Genomic DNA, 17,186 nt, shown 5'->3' on the forward strand with positions numbered 1-17,186 from the left:
CGTTACATCTTAACTTTAATGGCTCGGTCACTTTCCAGCGATGTCACCTTCAGCACGTTATTTAACCCCTCTCTGTCTCACTTTCCAAATCTCTGAAGTGGGTGGCAATAAATAAGCCCTACCTTCTGGGGCGGCTGTGAGGGTTAAGTGACTTAACGTCGAGAAAGTGCTTACGGCAGGACGCGGCACACAGTAGGTGCCATGGAAATACTGCCGGTGAAGGAAAATGAGGATTTCAGTTGTGGGTTGATGAATCGTCACTCTTAGAATGTGTTTTTTTGATTACCGTGGGCCCTGTATTCTGTGCACGTCGTTAATTCTTTAAAGCTTCATGAACAGTACATGTTGGTAACTCACGTTCCAGCCGCATCTTCTGCCAGTTGTGTGGGTGAGGGAGGGACCCTTACCCCTTTTGAGTCTCTTCACGGTCTGCCCCGCAAGGTGGCTGGGAACACGGGGGAGCAACGCGGGTGGGGAACTTGGGGGAACAACGTGGGTCGGGAGGCTCCGCCCACCCCTGAGCGCAGGCAGGCGAGGTAAGTGACTAGCTGGAGTTAAGGCCTTGTGAATTTCAAGGACCCGGATGTAGATCCCTCCGCCCGCTGGGGGAAGGGCTGGACTGTCCCGCAGCTGCGCCCCCTCTCGGTTCTGAGAGCTTCGCCGGGCTTTGTTCATGCTGTGCTGGGCTCCTTCTCTGGGCTCGTTCTGCACCTCACTGCCTCTGTGAACCAGGCGGAGGCTTCACGGGACAACACCCCCGATTCCCTGTGGCCCAGCTGCTTAAGGGTGCCGTCTAGAAGCCCTGAATCACAACATGATCCAGCTTTGACTTTCTGCAGAGGTACGTTGGCCAACGCTTGTTCGTGTGATCAGGGCAGGCGCTCCCAGTTCATCCAGGGAAGCCGGCTCGTGGCTCATGCGAGATTGGTCCCACAGTTGCAGAGGGTACTCTGGAATGTAGGAACCGTGGACCTAGAAAGGAGGCAGGCAGAGTATCGGTGGTATCTTACCTGGCATTGTTGAGGGAAACATCACTCGTGTTTCCCGGTACAGAGCTTTGCAGTAACCAAGATTTTTCTTATGTGACCTTCAAAACGACCTTGTGCAGTTGACCAGAGAACTGAGGCTCAGAGAAGCGGAGTGACCTGGCCGGGGCCACTAAGACGTCCACCTGGAACTGACCCGTCCCAAACCCCTTCACATGGTACTTTCTTCTTCTGCCTTTTGTTGACAACCGGGCAGGATAGCTTTTTGCTGGGTTGGATAGCGTCCTCCAGGAATTCATGTTCACCCGCATGCTCAGAACGCGACCTTATTGGGAAGCAGGGTCCACGTAGGTAGATGTTGTTAGTTACGATTAGGTCCTGTTGGAGAAGGATGGGCCTTGAATCCAACACGATTCATTAGAAGAGACGGGGATGGACATGCACGGAGGATAGAAGATGTGAAGACGGAGGGATTGGGGGAAGACTGATATGGGGGGGTGGGCAGAGATGGGGAGGTGCAGCCACAAGTGGAGGAACACCTGGGGCCACCGGAAGCTGGAGGAGTCAAAGAAGGATCCTCCCCTAGAGGCTTCAGAGGGAGCCTGGCCCTGCCAGCATCTTAATTTCAGACCTCCAGCCTCCAGAACTATGTTACCCTAGGTCTCTATCGATTAGGCCACCTCATTTGTGGGCCTTTGTCACTGTCGCGCCAGGAAAGGAACACAGCGGCAGCTCCCAGGTCTTTTTCTTCTCTGTGTTCTTCCTCTTTCCTCTAGAGTTGCCCTGTGTCCTTGAGGATTAAACACACAGAACAGCTAAGTCCTGGCAGCTTGTGTCCTCTGTGGACAGGAGTTTTGATCCCTGACCTAGATTACGTTTATTGCAGCAAATTCACTTGTCTACTCCTATTTGGCTCTGGCTTTTTTTTGCCCCAATGTAATTTGTACCACGTCAGCTACACCAAGCGTCCTGCATCCGGGTGAGATGATGTCTGGGGGAGGGGGTAGGCAATGTGGCCATCGCGCATTGGGAGTGGGCTTTTTTTTCTCGCAGCCTGGGACTGGTGGGCTCAGGCCGGAGGCTTGGGGCTGTGCTGGCTCTTGCTTTTGGCCTTCAAGTCTAGGCTGGACCAGCACTGGCTGGCTGTTTGTCTGGGGCCCTGGGCTGGTTTCTTCTGAGGTAGGCCTGCTGGGGGAGGAGGCCCTCCTGGGCAGGGGGGAGGCCCTCCTGGGCGGGGGGAGGCTCTGAGCTTGCTCACACTGCCACCTAAAGGGAAATATTGAGCAGGGAAGTGACCCCCCTGCCCTATCAAAAGGCACTTCCTCCACCAAAGCCATTGAGCCGGATGGTTGGAGATGTTTGAGTCCTATCCTCTGCCTGTTTCTGTCATCGCCCCTGGACAGCCTTTTTTATGCCGGGACTTCTGCTGCTAGCCCTTGTGCTGAAGGTGGGCTGGGAGGGAAGGGGGGGCAAGCGAGGGGCGATGGAGTTGGGGTGGTGACCAGTTCGAGTCCCAGCTTAGTGACCTTGTACAACAGCCTTAAGTACTTAGGGACCCTGCGCAGCACTTCCTAGGAGGGGCTGCGTGTATCTTTATACCTGCAGCCCCAGTTTGGCACGTGCACGCGAAAGGCGCTTAAATGCTGCTTGGGTAAAAGTAGCTGAAAACACAACTCCTGCCACAGGGGAAGATGATTCTGGCAGCGGCACAGGGCAGAGGAGGGAGGTGGGGAAGAATTGGTCATAGTAGTTGAGGTGAAAGATGGAGAAAGCCTCAATCACTGCTTGGTCCACAGGGCCAGGGAGGATGGAGAAAAGGAGGAGACCTCTCTGGCTTTGCACTTTGCGTTTTGCCCTGTGCTGCCTGCAGTGGGTACCGTGGCTGCTGTCGTCCTAAGAGCCTTGCAGGCTCTGTCTTCTGGTTCCCATGATGGCCGCAGAACGGAGGTGACTGGCCTAACAGCCCACAGCCCATACCGGGCGGGCCGGCCTGGGACCCAAGCTGGTGCAGGATGCTGGCGCAGAACCAGAAGGGCCCCCTGGGGGAGGGGTTGGGGGTGGCTGAGGCTTCTTTGTGGCTGCCGGTGTTGATGGGGGTCCATCAACAAGTGAGTTCGTTGGGTTGACCCAGTTGGAAGCAGGAATGCTTTTAGATTGCCTTTGTCCGGGCTTTGGCAGGTCCCCCACGCCATCATTTAATGATGGTGCTGGTGCCTGTCCCTTGACGGAGTGCTTTTGGCCGCAGAGCGATGCTTGGGGGAGAGGTTGCTTTGCTCCTTGAGGCTCCCTGGCCTCCGTGGGGTTGCAGGTGCCGCCACGGTGCCTCCAGTGCTCACTCCCTCGCCCGGGGTCCCTACTTCTCCAAGTAGGCTTCGTGTCTCGCATGGAATGCCATCAGTGAGCAGACTTCATGAGGTTCACCATGCAGACATGGTCCTGGATGTTCCCCACACCATCTCCCTTGGCCCTCATCTTCTCCCTGCCTGTTGCCCTGAACCAAAGTTCTTGAGCCTGGAAGTCTCTGGCCTGGACCATCCCTTGACCTCATTCCTGGCTCTGTGAATCTCTGATTCATCAGACATTGACTGAGAACCTACAGTGTGCTGGGCACTGGGGACACTCAGATGAAGTGCCTTCCCTGCCTCCACATCTCTTGACCAGGGTGGAGAGGTGGGTGGCGAGTGACTGGGTGGGTGGGGGTGACCTGGCCCAGACCTCACCCTCTGATCCGCAGGAAGATACTGTACTGAAAGAACAAACAGAGCCCGAGGTCGGGGCAGCCTCCCCAGAGGAGGTAACATTTGAGTTGAGCTTATGAGGCTGAACAAGGACTTGCTAAGTGAAAGAGTCCGGGCTCTAAGGGGGAAAAGAACATTCACAGCCCAGAGAGGAGGCTGTATGTGTTTGGGGAACCAGCTATTAATTCCACAAATATTTACTGAGCACCTGCTCCACGCCAGCCTCGTGCTGGGAACATAAATCCTCCATAGCCCCGATTATGAGAAATTTACAAGACATCTTCTTTGGCGGGACCTTTACACAAAATGAGGAATTTGGACGCAGACCTTTTGTATACACTAGAAGTTCTCAAACTAGGGTTTTTGAGCCCTGGGATTATGCAAGATGATCCACTGGGAGAGGAGGAAAAAAATCGAAGCCTCTATTTATAAGCGCTTTAAAAAAAAAAAAAAAAAAGAATTTGAGCTTCTCGAATATTTACTGTATGGGTTGACCCTGGTGCCTGCCCTTAGCCCCTAAGCCGTGCATGTTGCCTGCGTCAGGGAGGGTCGGAGGTAAATGGGGTGAGGGGTTCCATGAAATCGACAGGGGCTCCTTGCCTCCTCCCTGTTAGCACATTGTAACATATTTACATCTGTTCCTGCAGTGGATTTATGGGTGCTCTTATCTGACTTTAACTAGCTGACCCTCACACAATGGACAAGGGCTCAACAAGTTTCCTGGAAAGACACTGGGGGCTGGAGAGAGGGTGGGTCACCCAAGCGCAAGCGGGACAGCAAGAACTTGGCAAGGCTGTTGCTCCCTCCCCCACCCCAGCCTGCTCTCAAAGGGCCCCTTGTCCTCTTTCCATCCTGAGTTAAAAGTGATAACAATCCAATTGTAACCAGTGGAAGCCAGACCAGAAATAGTCAAAATTACCAAGGTAATTGGCAACATAGATTCAAATCTCCTGATGTCAGTAATATTCTTTCCCTAAAGGTTTGTGGTCTTTTAGATATTGGCGGGGGATGATGGCACATGTAAGTGCACAGACACGAATAAAAATACACACCTTAGGGATGGATACCAGCATCTGTTTGATTAGACACAGCAGTCAAAGTAGTTTGGACATCATGACTCTAGGCAATAAGGAGCCAGTGGAAGCTGTTGAAGCAGGACAACGACTTGTTTGGTTCATTTCAGAAGCCCTTCCCTGGCAGTGGTGGAATGAGAGACTGGGGAAGAGAGGATAAGAAGGGCTTTTGCAGAAGTCCAGGTGAGCGAGGATGAGGTCCTGAACCCAGGTGAAGGGGACAGGAGAGGAGAGGGAAATTTTACATGTGAACTGGACTCGGTGACTAATAAGTTTGGAAAACACGGCAGGGGGAGGATCCAGGGTGAGCCCCGGCTTTCTGAGTGACTGTGGGCGGATAGTGGTACCGTTGACCGAGGTGGCAGATGGCGGTGAGGGGTGAGTGTGGGGAGGGAGATAAAGAGTCTGGATTCGAGCAGGTTGAGTCAGAGATGCCCGTGAGAGCGGTGGGTGGAGCTATCCTGCTTGGTCAGGCTTCTGGGGGTCTTGGGCTGCGGGCACCCCTCGCCCAGGCAGGGCCCAGGTGAATGAGTGCTTGAAGGAAATGCAATGAGTTCAAACGTGATGAGTTCATAAGGCAATACTGGTGTCTCCTGTCCAGTCTCTAGCCTTCCCAGGGGTCAGACCTCTTCCATATCGTATTTCTGGGAACCACCCAAAGTGTAGGTTCCCCTTGTTTTCTTCCTCTTCTGAGCCGTCTTAGGCTGTGGGCAGGCTCCTACTCATGGGGCTTCAGGCAAAAGTAATTGGGAAAGCCTGATGAGGCTGGGTGTGCCCTTGCTCTCATCTTCTGGTGCGAAGATAAGCAAAGTGAAGGGCAGGGGAGGAGCCTGGTGGGGCAGGAGGGGGCGTGGGTGCCAAGCAGGTGCCAAGGCTGGGATAGGTGTTGGGTCACTGAGGCTCCGCGGGGGTCCATCGTTTCTGAGTCCGGTCATTTCTGAGTTGCAATTTCTGGGCTGTCCCCGGTCAGGATGTGCTTGTCTGAGGGTCCACCCGGGGCTTGACACGGAGAAGGCTAGTGGTTTTGTCGGTGACGCCTCTGAGGACGGCCTGTGGAACTACCAGCTTGCCCCTCTGGTGGGATCCCGGGCTCTGTGTGTTTGGGGGGCAGGGTGTGTGACATGGACGGGAGGCTTGTGGTTGTCTTCTTCCGTTTTAGTATTTTCCTTTGGCAGGGAAAAGAAGAGAAGAACAGATGGGGGGGGTGGGAAGCAAGAGAATGAAGCAGAGTTAGGAATGAAGGAAGAAAAATGAAGAGGAGAGAGGAAGAGAAACCGAAAACAGGAAGGAGAGAAGAAAGGTATCTAGGAAATTCCTTCCCTGCTGAAAGAAACGGAAAGATCATTATTGAGACGGGAAGTGAGGGCCATGGACAGGAAAACAGAAGGCGGTGAGAAGGCAGAAGCACAGAGACGTGGACGAGACAGAGGGCGAGGGGTGGGGGGGGCGATGCGGAGGGAGGGATGGAGAGAGGCCTGCTTGGATAAAGCGCTTGGCCCTGCCTTCCTTCTCCCCCCACCATCTGCCCGCTTCTCAGTTGCAGAATCAAAGGGGCCAGAGCCCCAGCCAGCTGCCGGGTCTCCATTCCCGACCCCCAGCTGGGCCACGGGAAGGGGTCAGAGGCGGTGTCACCATTGCTTCTGCTGGGCAGGGGGCCCTCAGGCAGGGTCTGGAGAGGAGCCAGGCTGACCCGTGGTCCCGGCCCCTGTGAACCAAAGGGGTGTCTGCCTTCATGCAGTAGTCCTTCCTGGCTGCTTCTCTCGACTTGCTTTTCCCTGCGATGGAACAGAACTGTGAGCCCGCGTGCCGGGTGGTCTGCACTTACAGTGCAGAGCGGGAAGACTGGGTCATAATAAACCGGGGCCAAGGCAGTGCGTGGGGTGAAGCCCTTCGTGACCGTCACACCCTGTGCGTGGCAAGCGGCACACGCCTGCACCCCGACAGCCGGGCCGTGGGCTGCAAAAGCGGTGAAGCTTCTGAATACTGAGGGCTGGTTTTCTGAAGCCGACTCATAATGGGAAGAGAAACGCCATCTCAGAGGCCCAGGGAGCAGGGGCCTACTCTGGCTTTAGTCGGTGACACACGTCTAGACAGAGAAGGCGTCGTCACAAGGGGGATCCCGGGTGCACAGGAAATAAGCTGCGTGGCTCTGAACAAACCCAGGTCAGAGGACAGGGCCTGGGAGTGGGGGATGCTGGTAGGTTCCTGATGGAGAGGAAGTGTGGTGGAGCCCTAGTGGAGGCTGCGGGGCCTTTTCAGAGAGAAAATTTCCCTCACACGCCCTCCCCCCCCCCCCCCCCGATCTGATTGTGTGCTCATTTGGTGCCCAGTTACTGATTTGGCTTCCATGGGACCCTGATGCCAGGAAGGAGGTCACCTGAGGTGGGGACTCATCCCGCTGGTCCCTGGAGTAACTATTTTAAAAAATCAATACGTTGGCATAACCACAGCAAGAAATGCTACTTGTCGAGTGAGAACTCACCAGACTCTGCTGAACGCGTCGCGTGAATATGGCACCCAGTGTTGCCAACGGTCTCGCCAGGCGGGCGTTCCTTCCTCCGCTTCGTAGATGGGAAGCCGCGCTCGGGTCCGGGGTTTGCGGCAAGGCTCTGGAGGCCAAGAGCCTGGTCTCTTCACCCTTCTCTTCTCGGGGGGGGTGGGGGCGATGCTGGGCTCGGAGCCCGGGCCCAAGTACAGCCTGAGTCACCCCCACTGGACGTGGGCGGTGTGCGTCTGCCCCTGAGAAGGCGGTGTGAGGAGCCCCGGGTCTGGACAAGCGGGGCTCGGGCCACGTGCTGGCACCGGCCAGTGCCTCGGAGGGGGGGCGGCGTCTCTGGGGGGCTCTGCTGGCCCAGGGGCCTCCCCGCTGGACTCCCCCAAACCTGCAGCCAGGACCGCTGCGTCTGCAGGACACGGGGCTGGATTTGTAGCGTGGAGGTGCTCGCTCCGTCCCTCGTTCTGGGATCAGTGAGGGAAGGTGAAGGGCCGGCGGGAGTGTCAGCCTAGGGATCCAAAGAATGAGGGCAGCCGAGCAGGAGGGGAGGTGATGTGAGGGCCGGTGTCTGGCTGAAAGGAGATTTGGAAGCCAGATTGGAACCAGCATTCCAGGGGACCGGGAGCTGGCGGGGAACCAGAGGAAGAGAGGGGAGAAGGGGATTTGCTAGAGGTGAAGAAAAGAGGGTCCCTCTGTAGGCCCGGGGCTGGGGCTCCAGCCAGCCAATGGCAGCTGCTTTTGCCCCACCTGGGACCCAGGGGCACAGAGGACCCTAAGCTTGGGAGGGAAGTGAGGCAGCCACCTCTGGGTCTCCACCACGAATGCTTCCTGGGGCTGCCGGCTCCCTGTCCAGAGTCCGCCGGCAGCTGGGGAAGGGAGACTGGTGGCAGCTTTGGCTGCTGCCCAACCCTGACTCATGCCTTCCAGAGCCACCACATCTTATTTTAACATTTCCCAGGGCTGTCATCAGCACCAGGAGTCAATTGCAAGAGGGCTGTGGGGGAAGTGGGAGAGGGTGTTCGCACTCGGAGCAAGGAAAGGGGCTGGGACTCCTGTTGCTGGAGGAGAGCCTCAGCCTCCCTCCGCCTCCCTGCTCTGCAGGGCGGTCAGGAGAGGAGATGTCTGGGCTCTGGGCGCAGACTCTAGGCAGGCTCCCCGGGGAGAGGCGCCGGAGTGGACACACAAGGTCCTGGCTGCGTTTGCCCCTCGTCCCACAGAGGCGGGCATGCAGACGCGGCTCCCAGGCTCGGGGTGCAGAGATAAAATGCTAATCGCATTTTTCTCCACCTTCTGGGCCTGCAGGGTTTTCGCTTGCTTCATGGGGCCGGTATTCCCCTTCCGCTTTCCCTGCCAGACAGGGAGTGGGGCGGGAGGGGGGCGGGCACTGATCATCTTACCCAGCAGGGGCTGAGCATCTCCCCCTGGGCCCCCAAATCCAGAGGCTCCCAACGACACTCCAAGGTTCCATCTGGGCCCGAAGTGAGTGGGGCCATCCAGACTGCTTTTCCAGGCAGAGCAGCAAAGGAATAGAGCTAGAACTACATCTAGAAGGCCCGGGGACTGGGGCATCCCGATGGTGCCCCGGTGCACCCAAAGGCCCATCATTTTGCTTGTCCTGGGAATGGAACTCCTATTTTTATATTTCTTTCCTCCCTTCCTCCTCCCTCCCTCCCTCCCTCTCTCCCTCCCTTCCTTCCTTCCTTCCTTCCATGTATGTTTATTTTTGAGAGAGACAGAGCATGAGCTGGGGAGCAGCAGAGAGAGAGAGGGTGACACAGAATCTGAAGCAGGCTCCCAGCTGTCAGCACAGAGCCCGACGTGGGGCTCGAACTCACGAACCAAGAGATCATGACCTGAGCTGAAGTCAGACACTTCACCGATGGAGCCACCCAGATGCCCCTTTTATATTTTCATCACTGGGGGCAAACGTTTGTGCAGTGCTTGGCAGCTGGCAAAATTCTTCGACAGGTTTTCTGCTTTAAGCCTTAAAGTGCTCCGTGAGGTGGGCCTTCTAAGGCCACTCGTTGACCCAGATGAGGGAGGTGACGCCCCAGTAAGTACCAGAGCCAGGACCCAAACCAGTCTGAGGGCTTGGCGCTGGGAGGGCTCTGCCTCTGAGATAAGGACCTGGCTCCGTGAGAGCAGCCTCACCCCAACGATGCCTGGGCCTCTGGCAACATGTCTGTTCAAATTGAAAAGTGCCCTATTTTGACCTCTCCTGCTTCCCTAGAGTTACCAGCGAAACCTCAGAAGCACAGTTCTCTGCTCTATGTTCAGGGAAGTTGGGGGGGGGGGATACTCTGAAGTCATTAGTACCTCTTCTGCAGAAGGGCATCCACACCCCGTTTCTTCCCCAAGTCCCTAAGTCTGGGCTCGTGGTCAGATTCCAGAACCTTCTCGCCCGGGCAGAACACACACTGTACTCCTGTCCTGGAGTCTGAGGTGGACCCAGCCCTACCCCTACCCCAGCTCTTGGCTCCCCAACTCTCTCTCTCTCTCTGTTTTTAAAAGTTTTATTTATTTATTTTGAGAGAGAGCAGGGGAGGGGCAGGAAGAGGGAGAGAGAGAGAGAGAATCCCCACTCTTGGCTCCTCAACTCTGTCCCTTTTTTCCCCCCAAGTTTTATTTATCTATTTCTTTAGAGAGCAGGGGAGAGGCAGATGGAGGGGGAGACAGAATCCCAAGCAGGCTCCGCACTGTCAGCACAGAGTCCGACACGGGCTCGAACCCACGAACCAAGAGATCATGCCCTGAGCTGAGATCGAGTCAGATGCTTAACTGACTGAGCCACCCAGGCATCCCTCCCTGACTCTCTTTAATAGACATGCCTATACCCGAGTTTCCTCAATGTGTGTTTTCTCGCGTTCTTGCAAGTGGGTTTCTGGTTTGGTCCCTATTTCAAGCTCTTCTTCCAGGATTCTGCACTCACGCCACTTTGGTCCCTGACCCTTGCCTCTCACCCACACATTGGGCACCCCTTCCTGAGGTCTGTCGTTTCTCCTTGTGCCCATGTCATGGCTGCCAGACCCTGCCCACAGGTGCCCAGGCCTGCGTCACCTCCTCCGTGGGTTCCTTTCTAGCCCTGGCCCTGGGGTGAACACTAAACCCGAGATTGGGCTAGGAAGAGAGAGACCTGAATGGAAGGAGGGGAAGACCTAGGAAAGGGGGCAGAGGACCACCACCCTGGGGGCTACGGGGAAGCCCTTAGAGGGACCTGGCAGAAGGGAGCCCAGGAGGGTGGCCTCTCTGCTTCTGGGGCCCTCCTCTCTTGGCCTCCAGTGTAACAGCCCCCATAACAGAGTGGCTGGCCCCCCAGGGCACGGGTACCTGAGATATTTTTAAAAACCATTACAACAGTTCTAACTGGGGAGAACCAGCCTCCAGCTAGGCCATAGGGTCAATAGCGTTTAATCTCCTGCCTGTGATCTCTCCGCTCTTGTGGCCAGCTGTCAAACGATCAACTTGGATCAGCTGAAGATGGAAATGTCATTATTTATTTTGAAGCTGTTCGCGTTTAATTCCACAAAAATTGCGCCACAGAGCAGAGGTTATGGGGGATTACTGGAAAAAGGGAGATCGGAGTGACTTCGGGCCTGATTCACATCTGCCTCCCTTCCAACAGGTTGGCGCCTTGCAAGGGACCATTGGTTTTGATGGATGGCTGCATGTGTAGGCCTTGCCTTTAAGACATAGGTGCTTCAGGTCTCTGTGCCTTGAGCAGTGGGAAGTCGGGCGGGAGGCCTGAGCCCTGTGCTTCGCCAGGGTGAGTGCTCGTCTCCTCTTCTGTTCGTAATCATCCTAGTGACGGCGTGCCCTCAGACTGCCGGGAGGGCAAGGCGGGGGGGGGGGGGGGAAGTTGGTGCCAAGTTGATTGACTGGAGCGTGTGTGCGCGTGTGTGTGTGAGGTTGGATGGGGAGGAGAGGGGTGGAGCAAATCAAGGTTCCATGCAACCCGGATGTGGTTGGGGAGTGATGGGGAGGCCGTTCCCTTGGATGGACAAGACAACAGCAGCTCTTTCTGGAGAGGCATGGGTGGCCCCAGGAACGTGGTCTGCTGCTCTTTTGGAGTTCTAGGCACGGGGGGCTGGAGCCTGGCTGGTCCTGAGACCTGTGACTGGGATTTCTTGGGGGAAGTGGGGGCCGTAACCTCTCCCCGGCGCGTTCAGTTTAGAAACCCATGGGAAGGGTGTGCCGTCCGGCAGGTATTCCCAGGCCTCTGTCCTCAGGGGCCTCAGTCTGTTCTGAAGTTAGAGTTCTGGCCAGTTGTCCCCTGGCCTTCTGTCCCCGTCATCCAAATTTAAGTGCTAGGTGCAGGCTGACCGCAGCTCTCTTCTCTCCATGCTGCTCTGAGTTCCTCCTCCTCTCCATTCTGGGAGAAAGACTCTGTGTTCTCAACATTTCTCTGAAAGACCCCTTGCCTTTCCCAAACTCAAACCTGTGGACCCTTGACTGCTTTTTGTCCACAGCCAGTGGTTAGTCTTCTGCTCGTCGTGTTCGAGGAGGTAGGAGGGAAGACGAGGGGGCAGTATTCTTCCAGCTCACTGTTGTCACTGCCTAAACATTTCTACCTCCCAAGGCCACGTGAAATAAAACCCTTTCACGTCTGGGACTTCGAGCCTTCGGGCAGAACCATCCGTGACCCCTCCTGTTGTGTCTCCCAGTGCTGACCCCGTCACTCTTTCAAGGAAGAGTCTGACGTCTCTAAGTCCAGCCCCCCTCCCCGGGTGACGTGAACGGATGCTTCCTTGACTGGCACCTTAGCCCCCCCCCCCCCCCAATTCTTGAGAAACCTTCACCTAGGCCTCAGCCCCGCTGCCCGCCATGTTGCCCACGGCTCGGTGTCTTCTTGGCCTGGTGAAACTCAGGCGCCATCTGTCCGTCCTCCCGCCCTCCCACTCCCTCGTCCTCATCACGCCTGCTCCTCAGTGTCCTAAAGATCCAGCTCCCGGACCATCCAGTCTCTCTCAACCCGGCAGCCCCTTCTTGGCTTTGCCCTCTATCCTCCCCCACCCAGCCGGCCAGTGCCCTCAGCACACCTCTCTCCTGCCAACACCTGGCCAGCCAAATGCCAGCCCTCCACCTACTCACACCTGCACGTGGGATGCTGGAAAACTTCAGCCTTGGGGACGTGACCACAGCAACAGCATTGTCTCCGACCTCCCGGCTGACCTGTCCCCGCCCCCGACGATCCCTCTCCATATCCATGACCGGCACTCTCCCCATGGTGGCTCTGTCGAACTTTCAGGGCTCTCAGGTTCCCCAGCATGCTGCCCGCTCCCCCAGTCCTCTCAACCAGTGTTGGGACCGCACAGGGGCAGTAGAGACCTTCGGTTCCTTGCCTCTCTTCACCCCTCGCACAACCACAGATGGATCTGTGTCCAAAACCCTCTGTAACTTTCCTTCGGTTGCAGCAGAAAGTTCTTCATCCTTTCAAAGCCTCCTGAACCCCCCTCTCCAAGCATTAATTAGCCATCCAGGTCTCCAGCACCCCTTTCTACGGCGTGTAGCATCATCCAGGCCTCCTCCTGTCAACTCCCTGGACGCTATGTCCAGCTCTAACCGCTGCCAGGTGGCTTCCCTTCCCCTCACTGCTCAGCCAGGGGGAGAGAGGTCAGTCCCCTCTTCTCGTGGAAACACGTGGTCTTTCTGTGGTGCCCCGCTCTCGGGTACCCCTTCTGCCCACGTTCACTGCCACCCACGTGGTCTGGCCCCGCTCCCTTCCTTCCTTCTGCCGCGACTGCTCCCGCTGAGGCCTGACGTCCTTGGTGTTGTGACCACTGCCAAGTGCATGATGGCCTCGCCACACTTCTCTGCAGAGTTTGCCGGCCGCCCTGGAGACTTTCTGCTACCGTGATCCCCGTCGCCTCCTGGTTGGATGGTCTTTTCTGTCTCCTCCACCTGGTGGTTGGCATTCCTTCGGGCTCCCACTGTGGCCCTGCCTTTCTTGCTTGCATCCTCTCCCTGGGGACTTCGTCCACTTCCAAGGTTGCATCTGTCACCTGGGTGCTGCGCTCTCCCGAATTAAGTTGTCTAGTCCAGAGAATTGTCCTAAGCGATAAATCCGTATTTCCGTTGCCCGGGAGACCTCTGTTGAAGGTCCAAAGGTACCTGGAATCCAACAGGGCAGAACGAAATTGCCTTCTGCTGTGAGCGGACTGCCGTCCCCTGTTGCCCACATCAGCATCCCAGGGTTGTCCCCCCTTCCTTACTTGCATGGAGCTGATTGCCAGACTGGGCTGCCTCCCCACCTTGCCTGCCCTGGACCGGGCTCCCAGCATCTCTCTCAGCAGCAAGGCCCCTGGTGACCTGCCCTTGGCCACGACTTGACCCTCAAAGCCTCTGACCACACTGAACCTTCACTGTCTGTCTCTCCTGCCTCTCGTTTCCTTGAGCTTAGAGCGCCTTCTTTCATCACCTCCTCTGCATGGCAGCTGATGACTTAGTCGTCCTTTCCAGCTCTGCACATGTCACCTCATCCGGGAACACTTCTGTGACACCACCCTCGAATCGGGTCTGTGCAGCCCTTAGAGCCCCCCTGCTCACCTCTTAAAGCACCAGCTGCCCTGTAATAACCACTGTAATATCACCTCTGCCCCTCTGTCTCCCCCACCAAGGTCTGGGGCTCTCTTATTCCTGTGCATCAAAACAGTGCCATATGATTATTGAGTAATCAAGGAGGACTTCCTGGGAGAGGTGATTGTTAAGTGGCATTTTGTAGGCAGCCATAAAATGGTGCGAAAAGGAGAATGTAAGTGAACTGGGTAGAGTGTGTGGGTGGGTGGTTGGTCTCAGACTCTGACTTCTTCAGGAGTAGGGAAGATAGAGAAATGACTATATTTAATTGGCGGGACGGAGGGTGGGGGACACCGGCAGAAAGCACGCCTCAGTGACTGGCATCACAGTCTGGAGAAAGCACAGGGGTTTGCTGTTGCTGGTTTCAGGTGGCAGGGCTGGGGTGGGGGGTGGCACCGTGTGGTACAGATGGAGGGAGGCAGTTGGGATAGAGCCGCTGGTGGGCTCCTTTAGAAACCAGCAGGTGGTGTGTGACTTTGCCCACCCTCCCTGGCACGACTCCCAGGTGTCTTGGAGGCGCTAGGCCTGGAGGTGCTCACTCGCGGGCTGCCGGGCCGGCCCCGGAAGCCACAGGTGGGCATGTTGGACCAGAGACACAGGAAGCAGGGATGCCCTTCCCTTTTCTTCTCTGAGCCCTCCTGAATGGATGGAGCCCACCATCCCTGTCGGGGGAACCGGGTCCAAGGCGGACGGGGTGTTTGAGACCACAGGTGAGATGAGTCCTATCGTAGTCCCTTCCAGGCCAAGGAATTACAGGCTTGAGCCTCTGTGTGAATAAGACGCAGGTAAACACAGCACGCTGGGTGGGGATCAGGCATCTGTGTAGATGCTGGTAGAGGAGGTGCTGGTGGCCGTTTCGGCCACAAGAGGGCGCACAGGCTCCAGGAACGGTTTCTCAGGGCTGGCCAATAAGGTGTCCAGGAGGGGTGGTTAGATGTGAGAGCATTGGCTTGCAGATGGGACACCGGGACCCAACTCTCACCTTTCAGAATCACTCTGTCATTGTCCCTAGCACGAGGGCCATTCGTGGGTTCATTGATGTAAGAAGCATTTGCCGAGAACCTGGGGTGGAGGTGGGGCCGGCTCTGAGCCAGCAGGCTCTGGGGAGGTAGAGTCAGACAAGCCCACGTGGATGTTGTGGGGGAGAGACAGTCTGGGCAGGGAGTCTGACCGTCAAAACTGCAGTGTCCGTGTGGCGTGTCTGTGCTGTGACAGAGGGACATGCCGAGTGCAGTGGGGGCGAGTGTTGATTTTGCTTGCGACTTGGGGAAAGGCTTCCCGCTGTGGGTAGTATTTGCTGTGGGTCTTGAAGAGTGAGTAGGAGTTCATCAGGCCAAAAAGTTAGGGAAAAGGCAGTCCCGGCAGGGGAATGTCGTGAGCCAGGTCCTGGAGGCAGGAACCCAAGCTGGCTAGGCAGGTGAATGTCCACTGGGAGGAGGCTGGCTGGCAGAGGGTGTTGGCTACTGGGTTGGGGGCGAGATGGGGAGGGAGGAGTCTGGGCAGATCCAGGTTGTGTGGGGCCAGAAGCTTCTAAGGTTTTGGAGGCTTCTTGGAACACGAACACCAAACTGGGCAGAGGGGCTTGGAAGGGTGCACGTAAGCGAGAGATCTGAGGCTTAAGCTTATTAGCTGCATGGAAAATCCCCCTGTGCGTGGGAGACACATCTGTGACATCTTCCCTGCTTCCTTTTAGATTTCCTGCCTGCCCTCAGCAGCTGGCTTCCCTCGGGCAGCAAAGAGTTTCTGCTTTCTCCCTCCCTTCGCGGGTGCCCCGGAGCCTCCGGCAGTGGTTCGGGACCAGATTCAGGAAACCAGAGTCCGGGGCTCTCCTGGAGGCAGGGAGGCCACGCTGCTCTGCTGGGGGAGGGGGCTGGGGATGGCTTTTCACACCCAGTCTATGCAAATAGTGGCCCACAATTTTTCCACGGGGCGTCTGTAACTCTGTCCAGGTTAACACCTTAAATAATTCACAGGTGTGGAGCATTTTCTGTGGCCCAAGCACTTTTCACACCTCGCCGCACCCGGGTGAAGGGCAGGTAAACCGTTCCCGCCGCAGAAGGCTCATGATTGGCCCAAGGATACCTGGCGTGCTGTACCCTGGCAGGTGGACCTCACGCTCGGGTCCTCGCTGCTTCACCCTGTTGCCTCTGGCTCGCTGTCAGCTCGACAGATACTTAACCCCGAGATCGTTCTTCTTGGGCACCTGCACAGGGCAATGATTCACCATGGAAGTGAAACCACAAATGATGTGGCTGGCTTTGATACTCTCCTGTCTTGCTGTGTTTTGATGGTAAAGGCATACGCACAGGTAGGGTGGAGCTTGACCGCCTTTTTGACCCTGTCTGTGTCGACACGGTGGTGAGAGCACGTTCTCACTTTTACCCCCTTCCTGGGCTGATGGGAGCGCTCACACCTGGGTGACCTCTCCATCTCAGGCTGTCACCCGTGCAACAGATCTCTGAGACTCAGCACTGATTTGCAAGATTTCCTAGGTGGCTTGATGCCTGTATTTAATTTGGGCGTCTCAGCCAGGGCAGGGCGAGGAGAGGGGTGGCTGCTAATTCCAGTGGCTTTCATCAAGCAAGCAGTACTAAGCATCTGCTGTGTTAGACACTGTGCGAGCCCCGTAAGGATAGAGCTGAATCAGCCGCACCTTGTCCTCGCGGCTCGCTTCGGCATCTGCCTGTTCCGGGTACGGAACTGGGCGGGGAGACGGGAACATGGACGAGCAGCCAGCCATGTGTCTGTGCATGAGAAGCTCACGGAACATTTCAGGGTGTCAGCAGAGAAGAGGAAAAGGCCTGACATCATCTTTACAAAACTGGGAAGGACAGTTTCTCTGCTTCTGGTGCCATCAGCTTTAGTGAAAAGCAGTGGCTTTGACCTGCCCTGATTCTTGGCCCCAGACACAGGCAGAGATGAGCCTCTGACCATCTTCACAAAAATGTAGAGTAGAGCCTTCTCTCTCTGTCTCTCTCCTGCTTCTCCTAATGGCAAGGATCAGAAATGGTGGAGTATATGGAGTCCAAGCGTATTTCTGCTCCTGGACAAGTTCTTTGGCAGGGACTTAAGGAAATAGGATGGGAATGGGTCAGGGGAGGTCAGTGGAGACATTTTCTCCAAAGGCTGCACAAAGGTTTGGGAGCCTCTGGTGTGGGGTTTAGTACACATCAGGGTGAGTAGGGCTACAAGAGAGAGAAAAGGGGGGGGGATCACCCAAGGATTCAAGTGTTTTTAGATGCTTCAAGGCCAGATGCAGAAAACCCCAAAGCCTCCGAACCTGCAACCATACAAAACAGCCCGAGTTTAGTGTATTGTCTGC

General features: G+C 56.3%; 1 protein-coding gene across 1 annotated transcript in view; it reads left to right on the forward strand.

Moving 5' to 3' along the window:
* The first annotated feature begins 342 nt into the window (after positions 1 to 342).
* The window catches only part of SMIM35 (small integral membrane protein 35), a 50,319-nt gene continuing 33,475 nt past the window's right edge, over positions 343 to 17,186 (forward strand). The window contains exons 1-2 of the mRNA XM_053202551.1: positions 343 to 388; positions 560 to 841. Coding sequence (XP_053058526.1) covers positions 343 to 388; positions 560 to 841 — 328 coding nt within the window. The remainder of the gene's footprint in view (positions 389 to 559; positions 842 to 17,186) is intronic.

This window comes from Acinonyx jubatus, chromosome D1, assembly GCF_027475565.1.
Source record: "Acinonyx jubatus isolate Ajub_Pintada_27869175 chromosome D1, VMU_Ajub_asm_v1.0, whole genome shotgun sequence".
In the NCBI taxonomy this organism is placed as follows: Eukaryota; Metazoa; Chordata; class Mammalia; order Carnivora; family Felidae; genus Acinonyx; species Acinonyx jubatus.